This window comes from Xenia sp. Carnegie-2017, unplaced genomic scaffold (assembly GCF_021976095.1).
Source record: "Xenia sp. Carnegie-2017 unplaced genomic scaffold, XeniaSp_v1 HiC_scaffold_1, whole genome shotgun sequence".
NCBI lineage: Eukaryota > Metazoa > Cnidaria > Anthozoa > Malacalcyonacea > Xeniidae > Xenia > Xenia sp. Carnegie-2017.
Window position 1 is genome coordinate 506565 of NW_025813402.1, and position 23794 is coordinate 530358.

Consider the following 23794-nt stretch of genomic DNA (forward strand, 5'->3'; position numbering starts at 1 on the left):
AAGTGTTCCTAGTAGACTAAAGCAGTTGATTTCAAAACAAGCCAAATAATAATGGTAAATTCTGGTTATTTAAAAACGAGAAGATATTGTAAACTGCTACACACATGCAGAATGATTTGATAAATTGTTTAATGTATTTCCCTCATGTTGAGTGAGACTTATTCAAGCTCTTGACCAATCACCGCACCGCATTGTGTTTATTTTATGACGCCTGATGACGCCTGAAGCAGCACAACCTGATTGGCTGAAATGCAGTGTAAGGCAATCATTTTTTGAGTAATGGTAAATGTGATATAGTTTTATATTTATTCTGTCCTTTCATCTTTGCTGCCCTGGCATACTTCTGTAGCGTGGAAATTTTCCAACGTAAGTTATCATGTATAATGTACTATTTTCATGAAAGCACTTTACACTTCTGTTTCAAGCATTTTGATTCTTATAAATAAACGTTCAAAGACGAGTCTATTTGAGAGCACGCGGTTTTGGTGAGCACTTTAAATATCGATTTGTGTCATATGTTTAAGTGTGACTTCATGTTTTCTTTATCCGTTCTTCTTCCAGGCTTTTAGGATGAATAAATATCCAATCATTGGGAAACGTGAACGTTTTAAAATCAAGGAAAAGCGAACTACTAAAAACAATGAAGATGTTGAGAAATATGTGACTGTTCTTGGCGACTGGCGTTCCCAATTGCGTACCCTAGACAGACATGAAAGTGCTGGTAAAACTGACCGCCACTTAATTCGTTCATTTTATGTTCTTCATCAGTGTCTTGTATTTTGTTGTATCTTGTTGGACAAGGTAAAGACATTATTGTCTGATAAAGGCAAACTCACTTATGAAAAGATAAATCAACTGAATGATCTAAAAGTAGATCTTTACAAGTTAACCAAGCTTCTCGATGAAATAAATCTGATCTACAACAATTTTTGTGGCTTTAAGCAAGAAATTACAATTGAGTATGTGTATGAATTTAATCTTGATAATGCTTTGAGTAGTATAGAAAGTGCCATTTCCAATCTAAACCATCCTGAGATAAATGATCTCTTTGACTTGGATATCACCCCAGAAGATGTTCTGTGCTCAGTGCTTGGTTTGAAAGATGAGTTTGCTTGCAGGCTTCTCGAACTAACTCCTTACATGAGAAAACACAAAAGTGAAAAGGTACATTTGCTAACATTTTTAAAGGAGTTTAAGGAAGAAGACAGCTTAAAAGATCTCAGAGATGGTGAAAAGGTTGCTAAAATCTTGTGCAAGATTGGTTTTACAAAGCATCGATCTGAATTTATTGCTAAATGGATAACCAGCATGGCAGATCCAAATCACAAACCAATTTTCTCTTGGGTGAAAACTTACATTGAAGATCATTTTAAGTATGATATCTTCTTAAATGATCAAGTTTCGTATTTTCCTTTCAAAATTGATAATGAAAATGAATGGTTTACTGTGAATATCCCACGTTTAGATGAAGAGGGAAGACATAGTCATCCTATAAATATGATCAATGTTGCATCGCAAGAAGATGCCCTACACCATGTTGGATCAAAAGTTGCTGAACTAAATGAAAATAATCCTGAGACAGAAGTATATTTCCATTGTACTGATCACGAAAGTGCTGCGGATATTGTGGAAATTGGAATTGTGCTGGGTTTTGGTCGAAAGAAATCAGACTTCTCTGATGGAGCAGGTTTCTACATGGTAAATAATGCAAAGTTCTCATTAGAGCAATATGGATTGAGCAGTACACATCCAGCTATAATCATGTTTGATGTGAGTCCTCAAAAACTGAGCAAGTTTAAAGGAATTGATTTATCCAGTGCTGAAAAAGAAGAAGATTGGAAATTGATTGTTGAGTATTTTCGCTCAAGTAGCCATGGTATTGGTAATTTACCCAAGAATTTGTTCTCACACATAAGACAATGTGATTACATCCGAGGGCCTGTTTCCCTAAATGGTTCTATTGAAAATAACACATTATCTCAAGGTGTTGAACAAATTTGCATAAAAATGAGAATTGGCCAAGCTAATTGGGCATCCATCATTAATCTTAGGCGTTATTTTTCTTAAAGCTCATGAACTGATCCAAAAGGAAATGAGCTTGGCAGTAAAGATGACGACCATGACATGGCAGAATTGAAGATTGAGCCAATAATAATTGACAAAATCTAAACATGCATTATAGTAATAAACATTTGAAAGTTGATTTTGTAAGTTGTTGTAAATTTCAGGAACCTTTAATCTTATAACCGACAGGTGTTATACCCAAGAACAGTTGGTATAACATATTTTATTGTATACTTATATGTAGAACCAACAGTAGATCATTGTAAACTATGATTATCTTTTACTATTTATACCTGAACATTGTGACATACTTAAGTTAGGAAACGAACTATTTACTGCTTGTTGTAGATTAGATAATTTGATTTGGCTTTTGTGTGATGTCATGATAAATATCAAAAAAATTGGAATTTTTGTTCTTTAGTATTCATTCTGTTAGCATTGTACTTACAGCTTCTTGATGATGCCTTTAGAGTGCTGAGTTTTCTTGCTTAAAAAATTTGCAAAACAACACTGGTTTGCTCTTTGTACAACTACATAAATCACAAATGTTTCTAATATTAAAGGCAAATCAGCAATATGCTACTGCATAACACGTGATTTAATCCTCTAAGTATTGAATATTTATATATAGTCAATGGCGCGGTATATTAATGGCTTTGTTATTGTGAAATTGAGATTCAGTGTTTATTTGTTGCTTTGAATTGCACTCAGAGCTACAAAATTTCGACAATGACTTCAAGAAAGCGTTCCTACAATGGATTAAAACACGCAAAACAACATATGATATTATTTTTCATTTTATTCGGCGTACTTTGTGGATTTTTACTTGGTTCTTTATTACATGGCAATGTTCAGTCGTCCATAGATCCAACACCGAAGGAATATGCAATGTACGTGTCGTTTCTTGGTGAGATTTGGGTGAGAGCTTTAAGACTTTTGGTTCTTCCTTCGATCGTATCCAGCTTGCTTTTGGCAGTCGCTGAATTGGAGTCAAAACGGAGCGGAAAATTGGGAAGAAGAACATTGCTTTATTGTCTTATGACTACAATGTTTGGGGAGTAATTTGTTTATTTGCATTTAACCTGGAAATGTTAACGTGAAAGAACCAGAACCGAACGAAGAAAAAGTTGAAACAATACATTCTGTGCTTGATCTTATAAGGTTTGTGCAAAATATTCATAAATTTACTGAATTTGCGCCCTGCTTTTGCTTTTACTGCGAAAATTTTCAAATACGTAGAAGTTATATTCTATCAGTTAACGACAATGCTTTTTATTTTTTTTGAAGGCAACTTTATTTATTATAACGTAAATGTTACGTTCGCAAAACTGTGCAATTGTACGAGATTTTCGAGCGCATACGGAAATCGCGTTATCGCAATATTCACTAGATTCTTAATCTTCTATTTGTGACAAACTTGCCTTAAGTACTAGAGGTGGCTATGACTTTTTATACATTATTACATACATATTTGACACTTTTTTTACTATGCCAAACGAACCATAACTACCAAAGTGATAAACACCACAAGATCATGCTATGTTATAGAATACCCGTCCATTCACTATCTACTTATATAATATGCCTCGTTCTTTATACTTTGTTCTTTATTTTGACCATTAAATGACACTAAATGATACTGGATAAATAATAATTAAGAACTAAACGATATTTTAGTTTAGTGATAAACACCACAAGATCGTAATCTTAAATGGATAAGTTAATCTGAAACAAAACCTTTACAACAATGACATTGAAATATAAAAATTACAATAAACCTTCCACACTCCACTCATCACACACTCAATTTCACATCTCTTTGAGACAGTGAGTGGAAGGTTTATTTAAATTTTTGAATTTTAAAGTCATTGTTCTATAGGCTATGTTTCAGAATAACTTATCCATTTCAAATCGTTTTATTTCACAGCTTTTAACCTTTTAATAACGAGATAATTGTTAAGTGATTATTGCTGTCATCAGATTGTTTCATTCCTAAATAGTTAATCTCTAAACAAGTTAATTATGACGGGCAATTTTATAACATTGACCGCAAGACGTAAAATTGGCCGTTTGATTGTAAATCATGATTTTAATCTTCCGTGCCATAATATTTCGCATTTTAGGCTCTTGTCCACTGCTCACTGCGAAAATTAACTGTGAAGTGTTAAGTAAAGAAAGGGTTGCTGAATGCTATGTAGCTGATCTTCAAAGTACGTAAAATGTCTTATGAGATATTTTTGCCTATAGAAAATTTTACTATGTTAAATTTTAGCGACGAAGTTCACTTTCCTTGTCTGTGAATATCAACCATATTTGTAGCACACTAACTTGTAAGAACGTATTCTTTGGAGACAATGATTATCTCGTTATTATATTCCCTGGAAAACACGTTTTATTGAGCTGGTGGCTCATGGCTTGTGTATTCTAATTTCTAAAGCAAAGTTCAATATTTATAATTTCTTGACAAACACGAAACGGACATTACGCGCGACAGAAGAAAACTGCATAGTCAATTTAGTCAAGTAGGACTTCTGCTTACCCAGGGCCGGCTACACTGAAGATTTTTTTGTGACAGAGTTTTCTGTAATTTTCCTCTAAAACAATTATATTGTTTCTTCCCTTAATACGCTCTGTCCACAGATCTTACGATGCATTGTCCTACATTTACATGATGGGTATGTTAAGGGACTTCCCCTTGCAGAGGAAGCATATCAGATGAAGTGACTGTTGCATTATGGGTATTTTGCACGGCAGCACATACCAATTTCATCTTTTTTGTTGATGGTACTCTCCAAAATTCCGTGCCACGACGAGACGCGTTTTTCAAAGGACCAACCCACGCACCTATTATAATGTACTGACAACAATAGTCGTAAAAAAGCAAAAAGTTGTCTAAATACACCATGCTGCGTGTTGTTACGTTGTTGTTCAACATTGTGGCATGTCGGTTGTTGCATTGCACTGGTGTGTCATGTAGCTGTGGCAGAATGAATGATTTAAGTTCTTAAAGTTGGTCAACTGTATTTAAATTCGATTTTATACAAAGTAAGGAAAATAGCGAAAAAACGGTGAAAAAATTCAGAACTAACTTTAATCAAACACGGACAAGAAGAAAATCTCTAGAGCTTGGAGAAAGTACATCAAGATGAAAATAATTCCCGTTCACAAAACGTTCCAGAGAGCGTTGCAGAGGATCAAGGAATGGAATCTGGAGCAGAAAGTCAGACTGAATATTTAATATTTTTACTCTTACTTTTATATTTGGAACTTCTTATTGAATTGTATGATTTAAATCTTCCTTCAATTCCTGATGAACTATAAATATCTATAATTTGTACAAGTTCGCCGTGAACATAATAATAATTGAAATATTTACTAATTAGAACAAATGTACTTTTCGATGTCGTGATGTCGATGTCGTTGTGCAAATTTTCATCTCTCTTATGGTTAGGTTTCGCGTTACGATAATTTTTCCTATAGCCGGAAAACTGATTACGTCACTGAATACGTCACAAACCATTTTTACGACAGAAATCGATAATAATCGGCGAATACCGATAGTTTCCACCGGATGTTTCCGAGAATCGGTAAAGTCAGTCTTGTAAACTCAAACTGTAAACTTGTTCGTCTGTATTTAAAGTATTATCGTTTGAGGTTCCTGAAAAGTTTTCAATGAAAAATGCAACTGATTAAGCAATCTGCGTTATATCTTTTTACATATTTTGTGCCATCATCAACATAACGAATTGTTTGTATTTCTATTTCAAAATCGAGCGACGTTTAACATTATGACTTCATTTAGGTAAGTTCTATTGTACTGTAATCATTGAGCATCGTTAGATTTTATAAAAAGATCTTTACTCCTTTTGAATTTTAAAACTGCTTTATATTTATGGCAAAAGTTTGCTGAGATTTTGTTTACGATTGTAACATGTGACAGCCAGGGTTATGTGTTTATTAGCATAATTATCAGTCAGCCAAGCTTTTTTGAAACCATTATGAATCAACATTAACAGCATCTGACGTCGTACATGAACTGTTCTTAACCAATAGAGCTATACCTCATATTCATCATGTCATTTTAACTTTTAAATATGTTTATGTCAAGATTTCAATTGTAGAATGATTATTATATATACTACTGAACATTGTGTACAGCAAGACAACTGTCAATAAATGAGTTGTCAAGGAAAAGAAACTTAAGAACCAAGAACAGCATGAAGCTTTGTTTCACACCACTGTATATGACAGATCATTCTCATTGAAATGCATCAAATTGCAATATTGCTACATAAACACAGCGAGGATGAACATTTTGATGTTCACGAAAACAAAATTTAATTATTTATAGATGTACCAAATGTGCACAGCAATGTAATTATATCTTACAACAGCTGCACCAGGCCTAAATACCATACAATGATAAATAATCTTTTGAAAATTTCACTGTTTGATTGTAAACTGTTTTCTTCTTTAAGATAAATCCCATTTCACCACCAACCAATGTTGTCATGACAACAACAATGAATCGAGAAGAAGGTTTGAAAGCTTTGGAAACATCTATCAAAGCCATTGAAGAAGTCATTATGAACAAGAAAGGAACATTTGTTTTACAACAACCTGTAAGTGTTTGGTTTATATTTCTATGAAAAGTATATTGTATCACTAAAATTACATCCCCCTGGTGCCTCTACTATCCTCATATCATCCTGTTACCATTTCCCTAAGTACCCCATGCTGTATTAAGACGGACATATACAATCATTAGTTGTTTATTTGAAAATTACAAAGACACCATCCCAATGCATTGAAATCAATAATATTAGGACCCTGTGACATTGGCAATAATTTATGTTAACTTTAAGCAAAAATTAGATTTTTCTAAAGCTAATTATGCATTGTGATATCATAACAATGTCTTTTGCATATTGAAGAAAAGTTATGTGTTTCCAAAACAAAATAAAATAACAAAGCAAGTGTTCACACCATTTACACAATGTTTGTCTCATGTTTGCTTTCTCTGACTGTGTAACTATTATCAGAAGGACATCACTTGAGTCCATTGGACATTTTGCCCACTTGTATGATGTATCAAAGATTTGAAATCATACAACTGACGTATGTTTAATGAGCTGCTGTTTTTTGCAGCGTCAGAGAAAAGAATAAAACAAGCAGAGTTTGTCATGTTCTTATTCCTGATGAACTATAAATATCTATAATTTGTACAAGTTCGCCGTGAACATAATGATAATTGAAATATTTACTAATTAGAACAAATGTACTTTTCGTTGTCGTATTTTCTATTCGTCAAAAAGCAAATTTTTATTGCCTCTTATTGCGCTCTTATGCCTTATTTACATAAAAAATGTAACCGAATTTCCCGCTTCATTACCGCGCTGAATACGTCACAAACCATTTTCACGACAGACTTATCGTTCATACTCTTGTAGAGTATTTCTCATTGTAATCCGTCAGAGTCAGACCTATTTTGTGAAGTATATGAGATTTGTACTTCAGAAGAGAGGTTGCTGTGAGAGGTAAGAAAGCTTATTTATTTTATTTGACTCATGTTGAAAATAAATTTCAATTGAATGTAAATCTCCGACCTTAAATGACGATCGATCCTCACTAAAGCGAGTGGTAATAATTTTAGTTTATTGTTGTTATACATGGTGTGTTAAACAGAATGTTTTAAATTTCTTGTTTAATAGTTGTTGTGCAAAAGTTTTGATGTATTCTTATATGATATACCGTTATGCCTCGTAGAAACTTTGTATGCAATAATTGAAATTGAGGTATTTTTCATCTGCTATAAAATATTGAAACATTTAATGAATTTTCACAAACTATCTGGTAAATAACGCGTACGAAAAGCGTCATGCGATCTCTAAATTTATAGTAAGTTTAATGATGTGAAAAACGGCAAGTCGTCTAGCAATTGTCTTAATTCCCTTATTTGCATATTGAAACGTACGTAAGAATAGTGTCGTGCCACCCTAGATTGATAGGTTAATTTGCATATTGCAAAATTTTTTTGCGATTTTGATCGTTGTGATCATGCGCAAAATTCGACAAATTAAGTTCGACGTTTAAATCGACGTCGAGCCACGTCGTTCTTTGCCGTACCAAATATGAATTAGGTTCGGCACATGAAAAGCACAACGTTCGAAACGTGCCTAAGCGAAAGTCGCTGATCTTTTCTTGTTGCCTTTTCAAGTCAATAAACACGATTTAAGACGACAGTTCTTTTGAATACAAAGGTTCAGGAGTCTTCTGCATCTGAAAATTTCGAAAAACAGACTTTGTTCAACAACTTGTGGCAAAGAACAAACTAAGAGATTGTAATAATTTGACTTATACGAGTAATAATTATAACTTTGCAAAAGCTATCATTGGCTAAAGCACTATGTCTCACGAAATTGGACGAAATTACGCTTGTCGTTGTGGAAGGTTTCTTGCTAAAAATTATTTGCTTTTCGTTGTGGACTGTGTTTCTACGTTCATTAAATCTGAAAATAAAGTTCTTTATGTGCATTTGAAACAAGCAAATGCTGATGTTAAATGTGCAAACAATTATGTAATTTTGTGTTAAGATGGCTTTTGCTAACACGCAGTCGTCCTATTCCATAGCATCATGACTTTCCTTCATAAATCTTACATATGCTTGGTACAACTAAAGTGTCATGTGCCAAATGGTAGTTTCAAAACCATGGCAAAAGTTATCAAAGTTTGAAACATCCTGTTTAGAAGGCTGCTGTAGATACAAATCAATAGCAATCAGGCAATACAAGAAAAATCGCTATTTGCCCTGATTATAACTGAAGGTAGATTACTGTCATACAAAATGAAATTGTTTTATTTCACGAGTCTTTGAAATTGAACTATTACAAACATCGAGTTATTTTATGAAACACAAAGTCCAATTCAGTGAAGCATGCATGTTCCCATGTATTAAATGATTCAGACAAATATTTTAGATAAAATTAAAAGGAAAAGTATCATGTATTTTGACACGACAAAAAGCTGCAGTGAGAAGCAACTACAACATATGCTTGACCGCAGTCTATGCAAGCATCTTTGCCAACTTTACCAAAGCCTATCGCACATTGAACATCAGCATTTGCTTCATTCAAATGCAACTAAACAACTTTATTTTCAGATTACATAGATATAGATACGCTACCTTTAACAAAAAGCAACAAAATTTTAGCTTGAAAGTCTTCTTTGTCGTGATGTTGTTGACAAAACCTTCCGCATAAGTAACCGGTATCCTTCATCTTGTTTGGGTCGACGTTGGTAGAAATTTGTGAGACAGTGCAGTTATTTTCAATGGGCTTGCTTGTCAGCTTTTCGCTAGTAACCGATGATAGATTTTTGCAATGATACTAAATTTTATTAACCATCTCGTACCATTTAAGTCGATACAATCTTTCAGTTTGTTTTGACTTGACGCCGCTGGATGTTGAACAATATCACCTTCATTGTGATTTAATAAAGCAATTTTTCCTAAAATTTCGGAGGCAGAATGCTCCTCGATGCCCGTATTTAATTCCTCAAACAAAATGTCGTCTTTAGTCGTCTCAACTGACTTTGAAAGGCGGCAAGAAACAACACAATATAGATTTTGCATTGTTGTCCATGCATAAACACATGCAAAATATAATACGATGGAAGATTTTATACGATACCACCTGACCGTGACCACTTACACCACTAGACAATAGATCATGCGCGCTTTTGGCTGTTTTCTACTGAATTATGTTTCCCGTCATATACTTCTTGACTCGAAAATATACTTCACATACTTGATAGCTTGTTAGTTTGCACAAGACCACAAGTGTATGAGTGACTCAAGGAATAAAAGCAATTTTTCATTTCTATTTTTCTTATTTGTGGTTTCTCAAGAACAGGTACTTTGTTTACAAGAGAACGCATACTTTTATTCGAGCTAAATTTTGTTAGTACTTATTTAGCTAAAGCTGCGAGATAGGTTTTGGTTTTATTATTAGTATACTTAGTGAATTTGTACAAAATTGCGGGTTTTTTTTAATTTTCAAAGAGTAGTTTAGGCTTATACTTATTGCATTTTTAGGTTGTTAGTGAATTTGTACAAAATTGCATGGTTTGGATTTCTAATGGATAGTACAAGCTAGTTTAGGCTTTTTTGTCGTTGTGTTCAATACAGTTCAACATCATATAAATTTTTAAATTGCTGAATTTTGACCTTATGCATAGTGTATCGAATGTTCATTAATTTTAGCTGCCATGCTTTGATCGTGTTTCATACCTTTTTTGTACAGTTGAAAATTATCCCAAATTTAACTCCAAAATTTTGCGCCCAAGCCCTCACGACATAAGATAGGGATATTCAATTGTCTATTTGAACCTATTCTCACTTCTGTTGGGGGCTATGTTCATACTTGCATGCAATTTTCTACGCTGCTTTATTTATTTTGCGATTCTTGGGAATGTTACAAAAATACTTATTTCATATAACAAGGCGCTTACTCGGCCTGAAAAATGTTTGATTGTATTTGCGTCTGGTAATATTTGTTGTCAAATAGCACAACGAAATTTGCAGCAATGCAACGAATTAAAGGCATCTCTTGTCTCAGAATCCTTCTTTCCTATACTTGTTACCCGATCGTGTATCAAATACTTTGGTTGTCTGTAAGATTAAAATCAAATTTTAAACATTATCAATTAACTTTTAAAGTAGTGTATTGTATGAAAAAGTTCCGTGAATAAAGACTTCTTATCTTGATTTTATACAAACACAGCCATGGATAATTTGCCTGATGAAACTTCGAAGAACACGAAAAGTTCAGAAAATGAGCAAAATAACCAAAGCAATGGTGAGGAAAACTTTCAAGATCGTCTTGGAGAAGTGAGAGCGGAAATGGGAAATGGTACTGGAGGTTATCTCATACCAGAGAGCCGTATTGAAGAATTCAATTGTTCGCCTTACATACCAGAAGAACTTTAAATTGACTTTGGCCTGATGAATTAGAACCTTCATATTTAGAAATAACCACTCACCTTATATGTTTTACAGTTTTACTATCCTCATTTCAATTAAATGTAAGTCATTTATCTCTATTAATATATTTAAGTATCACATTCATTATTTATTATCGTAAAAATAACCATGCACTGTATAATAATGTAAAATGCGAACTCTTCAAAACGCATTCTTTTTCAAAAACGGAAACTTTCAAGGACATATTTGTTTACATCTTGCGTAGCTAATTGACAATTAATTAATGTAGCCATTTAATAACTTTCTTTAAACTTTTGTATGTAAATATATATTTATTTTTCTATTTATGTCATTATTAACTTTGAATGGAATGATAATTTTCGATGTAATCGTTCATCGTTTTCTCTCGAAGTGTTCCTAAGTAGTTGATTTCAAAACAAGCCAAATAATGATGGTAAATTCTGGTTACTGTTAAAAACAGCGAGAAGATATTGTACACTGTCATACACATGCAGAATATTTGAATGGACTATTTAATTTATTTCTATCTTGTTGAGTGTTGAGCATTTCTCTCTTGTTTAGTTGGACTTATTCAATAGTTTATTACAAGTCGATGATCTTAAATATTGAATATGTTCTTACTTTCAAAGCAAACAATTTTACGAACTTTTGAAATCGAAACCAAAAATCTTGGATTTTTTGAGAGCATTGGGATTTTCTCTGTATTTTTATTTTAGGAAAAAGATATTTTTGGGTGTAGCAAACGATAATTTTATATATCAATATTTTGATTAATTTGGTTGCCTAGCATCTCTCTGCTTTGTGTGCTCTATTATTAGATTGATATTCAATGTTCTGTCTATTGTAATTTATCATATAGAATTTTAAACATTTAGCAATGATAATTATTCATTGCGCTCGGTCAGAGGACTGTGAACTAGTCAACAAACAACTGGTAATGAACATTATATTTTTGAATTTATGAAAACTGACTTGGAAACTTTGAAAATGAACTAAAAATGAGTTTATTTTCAATGTCTTTCTCTGCTTATTGTAAAATAAAACGTTATCCACTCTGTGGCATTTCGTTGTTCATGTCTTATGACAACAATTTTAGCCGCCATTTTGAGGAGTATTTTAGTTATTTGTGTTAAACTTGGAAATGTTAACGTGAAAAAAACTGAACCAAACGAAGAAAAAGTAGAAGCAATACATTCATTCTGTGCTTGATCTCATAAGGTTTGTGTCAAGTGTGAAAAAATATCTTCAAATGTTTATTTTCTGTATGTTTTTGTATGTATGTTTAGGAAATTTTGTTTGTAAAATTAAAGTTAAGATTGTACAGAGCACAGCGATTATTTACGAATAAATTGTCTTTTTCTTTAAGATAAATCGTATTTCACCACCAACCTATGTTGTCAAAACGTCAAAAATGAATTGAGAAGAAGGTTTAAAAGCTTTGGAAACTTAAATCAAAACCATCGAAGAAGTCATTATGAACAAGAAAAGTACATTTGTTCTAAGTATAAAGTACCGTCCTTCGAACTTTCTGTTATCAATCTCTGTATCATTTTATTGCATGTGCATATTATGCCCTTAACACCTTGTTATCATCTTTATACCATCTTTGTACTACCACCATGTGATCCTCATATCATACCATATCATCCTCAAACCATCACCACATTGTCTTTGTACTACCACCATGTGATCCCCATATCATACCATATAATCCTCAAACAATCACCACATTATCTTTGTACTACCGCCATGTGATCCTCATATCATATCATATCATCCTCAAACCATCACCACATCATCTTTGTACTACCACCATGTGATCCTCATATCATACCATATCATCCTCAAACCATCACCACATCATCTTTGTACTACCACCATGTGATCCTCATATCATACCATATCATCCTCAAACCATCACCACATCATCTTTGTACTACCACCATGTGATCCTCATATCATACCATATCATCCTCAAACCATCACCACATCATCTTTGTACTACCACCATGTGATCCTCATATCATACCATATAATCCTCAAACCATCACCACATCATCTTTGTACTACCACCATGTGATCCTCATATCATACCATATCATCCTCAAACCATCACCACATCATCTTTGTACTACCACCATGTGATCCTCATATCATACCATATCATCCTCAAACCATCACCACATCATCTTTGTACTACCACCATGTGATCCTCATATCATACCATATCATCCTCAAACCATCACCACATCATCTTTGTACTACCACCATGTGATCCTCATATCATACCATATCATCCTCAAACCATCACCACATCATCTTTGTACTACCACCATGTGATCCTCATATCATACCATATCATCCTCAAACCATCACCATTGTCTTTGTACTACCACCATGTGATCCTCATATCATACCATATCATCCTCAAACCATCACCACATCATCTTTGTACTACCACCATGTGATCCTCTTATCATACCATATCCTCAAACCATCACCACATCATCTTTGTACTACCACCATGTGATCCTCATATCATACCATATAATCCTCAAACAATCACCACATTATCTTTGTACTACCAACATGTGATCCTCATATCATATCATATCATCCTCAAACCATCACCACATCATCTTTGTACTACCACCATGTGATCCTCTTATCATACCATATCCTCCTCAAACCATCACCACATCATCTTTGTACTACCACCATGTGAACTTCATATCATACCATATAATCCTCAAACCATCACCACATCATCTTTGTACTACCAACATGTGATCCTCATATCATATCATATCATCCTCAAACCATCACCACATCATCTTTGTACTACCACCATGTGATCCTCTTATCATACCATATAATCCTCAAACCATCACCACATCATCTTTGTACTACCACCATGTGATCCTCATATCATACCATATAATCCTCAAACCATCACCACATCATCTTTGTACTACCACCATGTGATCCATATCATACCATATAATCCTCAAACCATCACCACATCATCTTTGTACTACCACCATGTGATCCTCATATCATACCATATAATCCTCAAACCATCACCACATCATCTTTGTACTACCACCATGTGATCCTCATATCATACCATATCATCCTCAAACCATCACCACATCATCTTTGTACTACCACCATGTGATCCTCATATCATACCATATCATCCTCAAACCATCACCACATCATCTTTGTACTACCACCATGTGATCCTCATATCATACCATATCATCCTCAAACCATCACCACATCATCTTTGTACTACCACCATGTGATCCTCATATCATACCATATCATCCTCAAACCATCACCACATCATCTTTGTACTACCACCATGTGATCCTCATATCATACCATATCATCCTCAAACCATCACCACATCATCTTTGTACTACCACCATGTGATCCTCATATCATACCATATCATCCTCAAACCATCACCACATCATCTTTGTACTACCACCATGTGATCCTCATATCATACCATATAATCCTCAAACAATCACCACATCATCTTTGTACTACCACCATGTGATCCTCATATCATACCATATCATCCTCAAACCATCACCACATCATCTTTGTACTACCACCATGTGATCCTCATATCATACCATATCATCCTCAAACCATCACCACATCATCTTTGTACTACCACCATGTGATCTTCATATCATACCATATAATCCTCAAACCATCACCACATCATCTTTGTACTACCACCATGTGATCCTCATATCATACCATATAATCCTCAAACCATCACCACATCATCTTTGTACTACCACCATGTGATCCTCTTATCATACCATATAATCCTCAAACCATCACCACATCATCTTTGTACTACCACCATGTGATCCTCATATCATACCATATAATCCTCAAACCATCACCACATCATCTTTGTACTACCACCATGTGATCCTCATATCATACCATATAATCCTCAAACCATCACCACATCATCTTTGTACTACCACCATGTGATCCTCATATCATACCATATAATCCTCAAACCATCACCACATCATCTTTGTACTACCACCATGTGATCCTCATATCATACCATATCAACCTAGTACCATCACTATATATTATCCTCATGCAATCACCATATTATCCACATACCTTCCCATACCATCCTTGCAAGTCATTGTGTGATTGGCACATTACAAGTTGATTGTTGATTCAAACCTTCACTTTACCCACAGATTTTTAACCTTGATCATTACTGACCAAGAGCTTAGCAATCTACTTTTGTGTTTATTTTGTCAGTTCTTTTCATTATGTCAGATACATGCCAATCAAGATTAGGGGTTGAAATGTACTTGTAAATCCTATTGCCATGCCTTTGCATTCATGCAAGAAATTTGTTGATTTCAAATGATAAATTTAAGCTATAAATTTCTATCATTGATTATCATTGTTTTCTGTTTAGCCAAAGGTTGTCACAGATATGGATGAAGCAGACTTTGCAAAGGAACTGGAAAAACATGAACGTCAAAATGCAGAAGTTGATGGTGATGATGATAATCCTGATGATGAAGAAGAACAAGATGAAGCATAAATGATTGTGGTTTGTTTTAAAACTTGCTGTGTTTTATTTTTATCATACACTACCTGCGGTTTCTTTGAACAACAATTTGCTTAACTTCAAACACCATTCAAACCCTATACATTACAAACATCAATTATTTTCTATAGACGATCCGAAATAGATATTTCATTGTCAGTATTTCGCGAGGCAGTTTTTGAAGGTCCCCTGTTCGGGTTAAACTGCAGCTCTGAATATGTAGTTTGTGTTGAATAGGACATTCGTCATCGTGAAACTATTGTAAATGCCAAGTCGTTGAAATAAAAGCATATTTAGAAAGGAGATCATTAAATTTCATATTGCTAACAGTTTCCTACGGCGAAAATTTTCCTTGAAATTTTTAAGGTAAAAGTCACTTGAATCATAATTGATACAAGATTCAAAATATCTTATCAAAATTGGTTATGAATTATGACTGTCGATGCTATAGTTTGTCGCTTTCCATTGTCTGAGCCTGAGTTTAAATTTCATGTTAACTTAATCTCGACGTTCACCTTTGCCGTTTATCAGAACTTATACAGTCAGTGAAGTTCGTTGAAAAATTCTAATACTCCTTTCTAACTTTATATAGAAAATGAAATGACAATATTTGAAATTTCAAACGCGGAAGTGTATTATGACGTTCACTGTATTAAAAAGTACAAAAGCTCACAAAACGACAAAAACTTTATGATTATGTCGACATTGCGAATGAAGAAAACAATAACATAAAGGAAAATATGGCTAGTTTTATGAAACAATGATGTATCGTATCGCATATGTATTTCGTTTCCTACACGAAGGTCAAGATGTTAATGAAAGTATGACAACATCCGTTCGACTCCTTGTTAGGATTTTCATTGGTTTCATAATTCCTCGAGATTTTGATTGGTTGGGGGAAACTTGGTTGTACTTTTGGACTTTGGCGCTGGAAAATTTGCAAGTTACATTGAACGTAACATGCAAACGAATGAAGACGACGAACGACTAACACAGAGGTGATTCTTATTTTCTCAGATCTATCTCAATTTTCAAAGCGTGCAAACGCGACTTTCAACTTGATTTGTACATTTTTACCTTCGTGGCTAACTTGGCTTCAGTAAAAGAGGTTGGTGTGAGAGTTACGATAGCATGTTTATGTGCCTGCCCCGTCCTCCTTACTACGTCCCCTAATTTCAGTGTCGTTTATAGCTTTCATGTTCTTCTCCACCATCATTAAATCATCTCACTAATAATTTAAGTTTATTATTATTATAAATGGTGTATCATACAGAATGTTTGAAAGTTCTTGTTTATTTGCCATTGAGCTAATGTTGGGTTATAATTTCAGGATAAATTTACAATGCTCAAAAAAAATTTATGAATGAATTTTTCAGATTTTCAAACTATCTAACGCGTAATAACTGCTTAACCGCTTCAAATAATGATACAGTTGAACTAGAAAAGACAGTAAACTCTGACTTAAAAATCTTAAAAAGTGGTTGACAGCAAAGTAACTTAATTAGAATTTTCGCATCAACAATTTACATATTGCAGCAATTTTTCACTTCCGTCACAAGGATTGTACACAGGCGCCACTCGATGTGGGAGCCTTTGATGTTCGCCTGTTTTGAGTTCTCAATCCCGGGTATTTTAAAAAATTTTTTGGGAATTGTTGTTCAATGTAAGAAACGTTCTAAATATGGATCTCGCATACAATTGAAAGCAAGAAACTAACTATAAAACCCGTAAAATTTTATTTGACGAACGTATTTTACAACAAAACTGTTTCTCACCTCATATCCTTTGTATCCTGTCCGATGGCATTAAAAATTTTGTCCATAAGTGAATTTACATTCGTCAACTTTTCGAAAAACAACTCTTCATAATATTAACATATATACATTCTGGCCATTTTATCTGGCTGGAGTAATGGCGGACGCAACGGATGCGCATTTGAGAACTGGGTGCAAGTGGGGGACAGATTTTTCGCTGAGTGGCGCTTCTGTTACGTATCTATTCTGTGATAGAGTTATTAAACTTTAAAGTTTATAACAACCTTATTCTGCGCCTGTGTGACATTTTTTTCATCAAGTTATATAATATTAAATCATAAAAATAGATTTTGTATACTTGTTATTTTCTTGGGAGCGCCACGGTACAAAAGCGAGCATTTACGTTACTATAATTTATACCAATATAGACATGGGTTGCAAGCTTTGCAAGAAATTCTACAACAACAGAAGGTTTGAACATGGGGAGCGTGACGCAAGCAATGGTGAACAAAATGTTCAAAATCGTCTTGGTGAAATGACGGCAGGAATAGAAAATGGTGGAAGACGTCATCCCATACAAGAGACTCTTATTGAGGAATTCAATTTTTTACCTCATGTCTTGGATTTGATAAGAGAATATGGATATTCCATGGAGCTGAATGATTTTGTGTTGAATGTTCAGTCAACACAAGAAGAAGTTTAAATCAGAATGTATTAGTTGCCAATTTTCAGGTGCGTTTTTCAAAAGTCGCATTTTACATGAGCCGAATGCGTTTAAAACAAAAGAGAACGAGGAATTTATCTAATATTTTGTGTCTTGAATGCATTTGGCGTATGTAAAATGCCGCGATTAAAACTTATCTAAGTATAGAAAGAACCAGTCACTATATAATAGTGTAAAATGTAAGCACTTGAAAACGCATCTTGTTTCAAAAACGGAAACTTTCAAGGACATATTTGTTTACATCTTGTGTAACTTATTGACAAATAACTTTCGCATTTTACATGAGCCGAATGCGTTTAAAACAAAAGAGAACGAGGAATTTCGTCTCAATTTCTTTTTGTTTTGAATGCTTATGACACATGTAAAATGTGCCGTGTGAACCGGGCCTTAGTATAGAAATAAGCATTCATTATTTATCATCGTAAAAATAACCATTCACTATATAATAGTGTAAAATGTAAGCACTTGAAAGCGCATCTTGTTTCAAAAACGGAAACTTTCAAGGACATATTTGTTTTCATCTTGTGTAACTTATTGACAATTAATTAATGTAGCTATTTAATAACTTTCTTTAAACTTTTGTATGTAAAATATATATTTATTTTTTTTATCTATGTCATTATTAACTTTGAATGGAATGATAATTTTTGATGTAACAGTTTTAACAGTGTTTTTAACATCAAACCGTTCACCGTTTTCTCTCGAAGTGTTTCTAGTAGACTAAAGCAGTTGATTTCAAAACAAGCCAAATAATAATGGTAAATTCTGGTTATTTAAAAACAACGAGAAGATATTGTAAACTGCTACACACATGCAGAATGATTTCATAAATTGTTTAATGTATTTCCCTCGTGTTGAGTGAGACTTATTCAAGCTCTTGACCAATCACCGCACCGCATTGTGTTTATTTTATGACGCCTGATGACGCCTAGATGACGCCTGAAGCAGAACAACCTGATTGGCTGAAATGCAGTGTAAGGCAATCATTTTTTGAGTAATGGTAAATGTGATATAGTTTTATATTTAATCTGTCCGTTCATCTTTGCTGCCCTGGCATACTTCTGTAGCGTGGAAATTTTCCAACGTAAGTTTATAATGTACTATTTTCATGAAAGCACTTTACACTTAAGTTTTAAGCATTTTGATTCTTATAAATAAACGTTCAAAGACGAGTCTATTTGAGAGCACGCGGTTTTGGTGAGCACTTTAAATATCGATTTGTGTCATATGTTTAAGTGTGACTTCATGTTTTCTTTATCCGTTCTTCTTCCAGGCTTTTAGGATGAATAAATATCCAATCATTGGGAAACGTGAACGTTCTAAAATCAAGGAAAATCGAACTACTAAAAACAATGAAGATGTTGAGAAATATGTGACTGTTCTTGGCGACTGGCGTTCCCAATTGCGTACCCTAGACAGACATGAAAGTGCTGGTAAAACTGACCGCCACTTAATTCGTTCATTTTATGTTCTTCATCAGTGTCTTGTATTTTGTTGTATCTTGTTGGACAAGGTAAAGACATTATTGTCTGATAAAGGCAAACTCACTTATGAAAAGATAAATCAACTGAATGATCTAAAAGTAGATCTCTACAAGTTAACCAAGCTTCTCGATGAAATAAATCTGATCTACAACAATTTTTGTGGCTTTAAGCAAGAAATAACAATTGAGTATGTGTATGAATTTAATCTTGATAATGCTTTGAGTAGTATAGAAAGTGCCATTTCCAATCTAAACCATCCTGAGATAAATGATCTCTTTGACTTGGATATCACCCCAGAAGATGTTCTGTGCTCAGTGCTTGGTTTGAAAGATGAGTTTGCTTGCAGGCTTCTCGAACTAACTCCTTACATGAGAAAACACAAAAGTGAAAAGGTACATTTGCTAAGATTTTAAAGGAGTTTAAGGAAGAAGACAGCTTAAAAGATCTCAGAGATGGTGAAAAGGTTGCTAAAATCTTGTGCAAGATTGGTTTTACAAAGCATCGATCTGAATTTATTGCTAAATGGATAACCAGCATGGCAGATCCAAATCACAAACCAATTTTCTCTTGGGTGAAAACTTACATTGAAGATCATTTTAAGTATGATATCTTCTTAAATGATCAAGTTTCGTATTTTCCTTTCAAAATTGATAATGAAAATGAATGGTTTACTGTGAATATCCCACGTTTAGATGAAGAGGGAAGACATAGTCATCCTATAAATATGATCAATGTTGCATCGCAAGAAGATGCTCTACACCATGTTGGATCAAAAGTTGCTGAACTAAATGAAAATAATCCTGAGACAGAAGTATATTTCCATTGTACTGATCACAAAGTGCTGTGGATATTCTGGAAATTGGAATTGTGCTGGGTTTTGGTCGAAAGAAATCAGACTTCTCTGATGGAGCAGGTTTCTACATGGTAAATAATGCAAAGTTCTCATTAGAGCAATATGGATTGAGCAGTACACATCCAGCTATTATCATGTTTGATGTGAGTCCTCAAAACTGAGCAAGTTTAAAGGAATTGATTTATCCAGTGCTGAAAAGAAGAAGATTGGAAATTGATTGTTGAGTATTTTCGCTCAAGTAGCCATGGTATTGGTAATTTACCAAGAATTTGTTCTCACACATAAGACAATGTGATTACATCAGAGGGCCTGTTTCCTAAATGGTTCTATTGAAAATAACACATTATCTCAAGGTGTTGAACAAATTTGCATAAAAAACGAGAATTGGCCAAGCTAATTGGGCATCCATCATTAATCTTAGGCGTTATTTTTCTTAAAGCTCATGAACTGATCCAAAAGGGAAATGAGCTTGGCAGTAAAGATGACGACCATGACATGGCAGAATTGAAGATTGAGCCAATAATAATTGACAAAATCTAAACATGCATTATAGTAATAAACATTTGAAAGTTGATTTTGTAAGTTGTTGTAAATTTCAGGAACCTTTAATCTTATAACCGACAGGTGTTATACCCAAGAACAGTTGGTATAACATATTTTATTGTATACTTATATGTAGAACCAACAGTAGATCATTGTAAACTATGATTATCTTTTACTATTTATACCTGAACATTGTGACATACTTAAGTTAGGAAACGAACTATTTACTGCTTGTTGTAGATTAGATAATTTGATTTGGCTTTTGTGTGATGTCATGATAAATATCAAAAAAATTGGAATTTTTGTTCTTTAGTATTCATTCTGTTAGCATTGTACTTACAGCTTCTTGATGATGCCTTTAGAGTGCTGAGTTTTCTTGCTTAAAAAATTTGCAAAACAACACTGGTTTGCTCTTTGTACAACTACATAAATCACAAATGTTTCTAATATTAAAGGCAAATCAGCAATATGCTACTGCATAACACGTGATTTAATCCTCTAAGTATTGAATATTTATATATAGTCAATGGCGCGGTATATTAATGGCTTTGTTATTGTGAAATTGAGATTCAGTGTTTATTTGTTGCTTTGAATTGCATTCAGAGCTACAAAATTTCGACAATGACTTCAAGAAAGCGTTGCTACAATGGATTAAAACACGCAAAACAACATATGATATTATTTTTCATTTTATTCGGCGTACTTTGTGGATTTTACTTGGTTCTTTATTACATGGCAATGTTCAGTCGTCCATAGATCCAACACCGAAGGAATATGCAATGTACGTGTCGTTTCTTGGTGAGATTTGGGTGAGAGCTTTAAGACTTTTGGTTCTTCCTTTGATTGTATCCAGCTTGCTTTTGGCAGTCGCTGAATTGGAGTCAAAACAGAGCGGAAAATTGGGAAGAAGAACATTGCTGTATTGTCTTATGACTACAATGTTTGGGGAGTAATTTGTTTATTTGCATTTAACCTGGAAATGTTAACGTGAAAGAACCAGAACCGAACGAAGAAAAAGTTGAAACAATACATTCTGTGCTTGATCTTATAAGGTTTGTGCAAAATATTCATAAATTTACTGAATTTGCGCCCTGCTTTTGCTTTTACTGCGAAAATTTTCAAATACGTAGAAGTTATATTCTATCAGTTAACGACAATGCTTTTATTTTTTGAAGGCAACTTTATTTATTATAACGTAAATGTTACGTTCGCAAAACTGTGCAATTGTACGAGATTTTCGAGCGCATACGGAAATCGCGTTATCGCAATATTCACTAGATTCTTAATCTTCTATTTGTGACAAACTTGCCTTAAGTACTAGAGGTGGCTATGACTTTTTATACATTATTACATACATATTTGACACTTTTTTTACTATGCCAAACGAACCATAACTACCAAAGTGATAAACACCACAAGATCATGCTATGTTATAGAATACCCGTCCATTCACTATCTACTTATATAATATGCCTCGTTCTTTATACTTTGTTCTTTATTTTGACCATTAAATGACACTAAATGATACTGGATAAATAATAATTAAGAACTAAACGATATTTTAGTTTAGTGATAAACACCACAAGATCGTAATCTTAAATGGATAAGTTAATCTGAAACAAAACCTTTACAACAATGACATTGAAATATAAAAATTACAATAAACCTTCCACACTCCACTCATCACACACTCAATTTCACATCTCTTTGAGACAGTGAGTGGAAGGTTTATTTAAATTTTTGAATTTTAAAGTCATTGTTCTATAGGCTATGTTTCAGAATAACTTATCCATTTCAAATCGTTTTATTTCACAGCTTTTAACCTTTTAATAACGAGATAATTGTTAAGTGATTATTGCTGTCATCAGATTGTTTCATTCCTAAATAGTTAATCTCTAAACAAGTTAATTATGACGCGCAATTTTTATAACATTGACCGCAAGACGTAAAATTGGCCGTTTGATTGTAAATCATGATTTTAATCTTCCGTGCCATAATATTTCGCATTTTAGGCTCTTGTCCACTGCTCACTGCGAAAATTAACTGTGAAGTGTTAAGTAAAGAAAGGGTTGCTGAATGCTATGTAGCTGATCTTCAAAGTACGTAAAATGTCTTATGAGATATTTTTGCCTATAGAAAATTTTACTATGTTAAATTTTAGCGACGAAGTTCACTTTCCTTGTCTGTGAATATCAACCATATTTATAGCACAGTAACTTGTAAGAACGTATTCTTTGGAGACAATGATTATCTCGTTATTATATTCCCTGGAAAACACGTTTTATTGAGCTGGTGGCTCATGGCTTGTGTATTCTAATTTCTAAAGCAAAGTTCAATATTTATAATTTCTTGACAAACACGAAACGGACATTACGCGCGACAGAAGAAAACTGCATAGTCAATTTAGTCAAGTAGGACTTCTGCTTACCCAGGGCCGGCAACACTGAAGATTTTTTTGTGACAGAGTTTTCTGTAATTTTCCTCTAAAACAATTATATTGTTTCTTCCCTTAATACGCTCTGTCCGAAGATCTTATGATGCATTGTCTTACATTCACATGATGGGTATGTTAAGGGACTTCCTCTTGCAGATGAAGCATATCAGATGAAGTGACTGTTGCATTATGGGTATTTTGCACGGCAGCACATACCAATTTATGTGTTTATTAGCATAATTATCAGTCAGTCAAGCTTTTTTAAAACCATTATGAATCAACATTAACATCATCTGTCGTCGTACATGAACTGTTCTTAACCAATAGA

The 23794-nt window shown here is 33.7% G+C and overlaps 3 protein-coding genes and 1 long non-coding RNA gene across 6 annotated transcripts in view; all 4 read left to right on the top strand.

The window, feature by feature from the left end:
- The window catches only part of LOC124440513 (eukaryotic translation initiation factor 2 subunit 1-like), a 150028-nt gene that overhangs the window by 59506 nt on the left and 66728 nt on the right, over positions 1 to 23794 (top strand). The window lies entirely within an intron of this gene.
- On the top strand, positions 329 to 2067 carry LOC124437204. The gene is made up of 2 exons (XM_046987232.1): positions 329 to 366; positions 562 to 2067. Exon 2 carries the CDS (start codon positions 571 to 573, stop codon positions 2065 to 2067), a length of 1497 nt encoding a protein of 498 aa, XP_046843188.1. The 5' UTR covers positions 329 to 366; positions 562 to 570.
- LOC124441128 lies at positions 2712 to 5504 on the top strand. The gene is made up of 4 exons (XR_006946879.1): positions 2712 to 2954; positions 3027 to 3225; positions 4188 to 4274; positions 4705 to 5504. It is a non-coding gene; the product is annotated as an uncharacterized LOC124441128 (long non-coding RNA).
- Positions 5852 to 23794, top strand: part of LOC124441010 (eukaryotic translation initiation factor 2 subunit 1-like) — a 33904-nt gene continuing 15961 nt past the window's right edge. Inside the window, exons 1-2 of one of the 3 annotated variants that reach the window (XR_006946852.1) lie at positions 21750 to 22084; positions 23045 to 23131. The gene's annotated coding sequence lies outside the window, so the exon portion shown is untranslated. Of the gene's footprint in view, positions 5867 to 21749; positions 22085 to 23044; positions 23132 to 23794 lie in introns of those variants that run through there. The other 2 variants (XM_046991447.1, XM_046991439.1) reach the window with 2 other exon arrangements.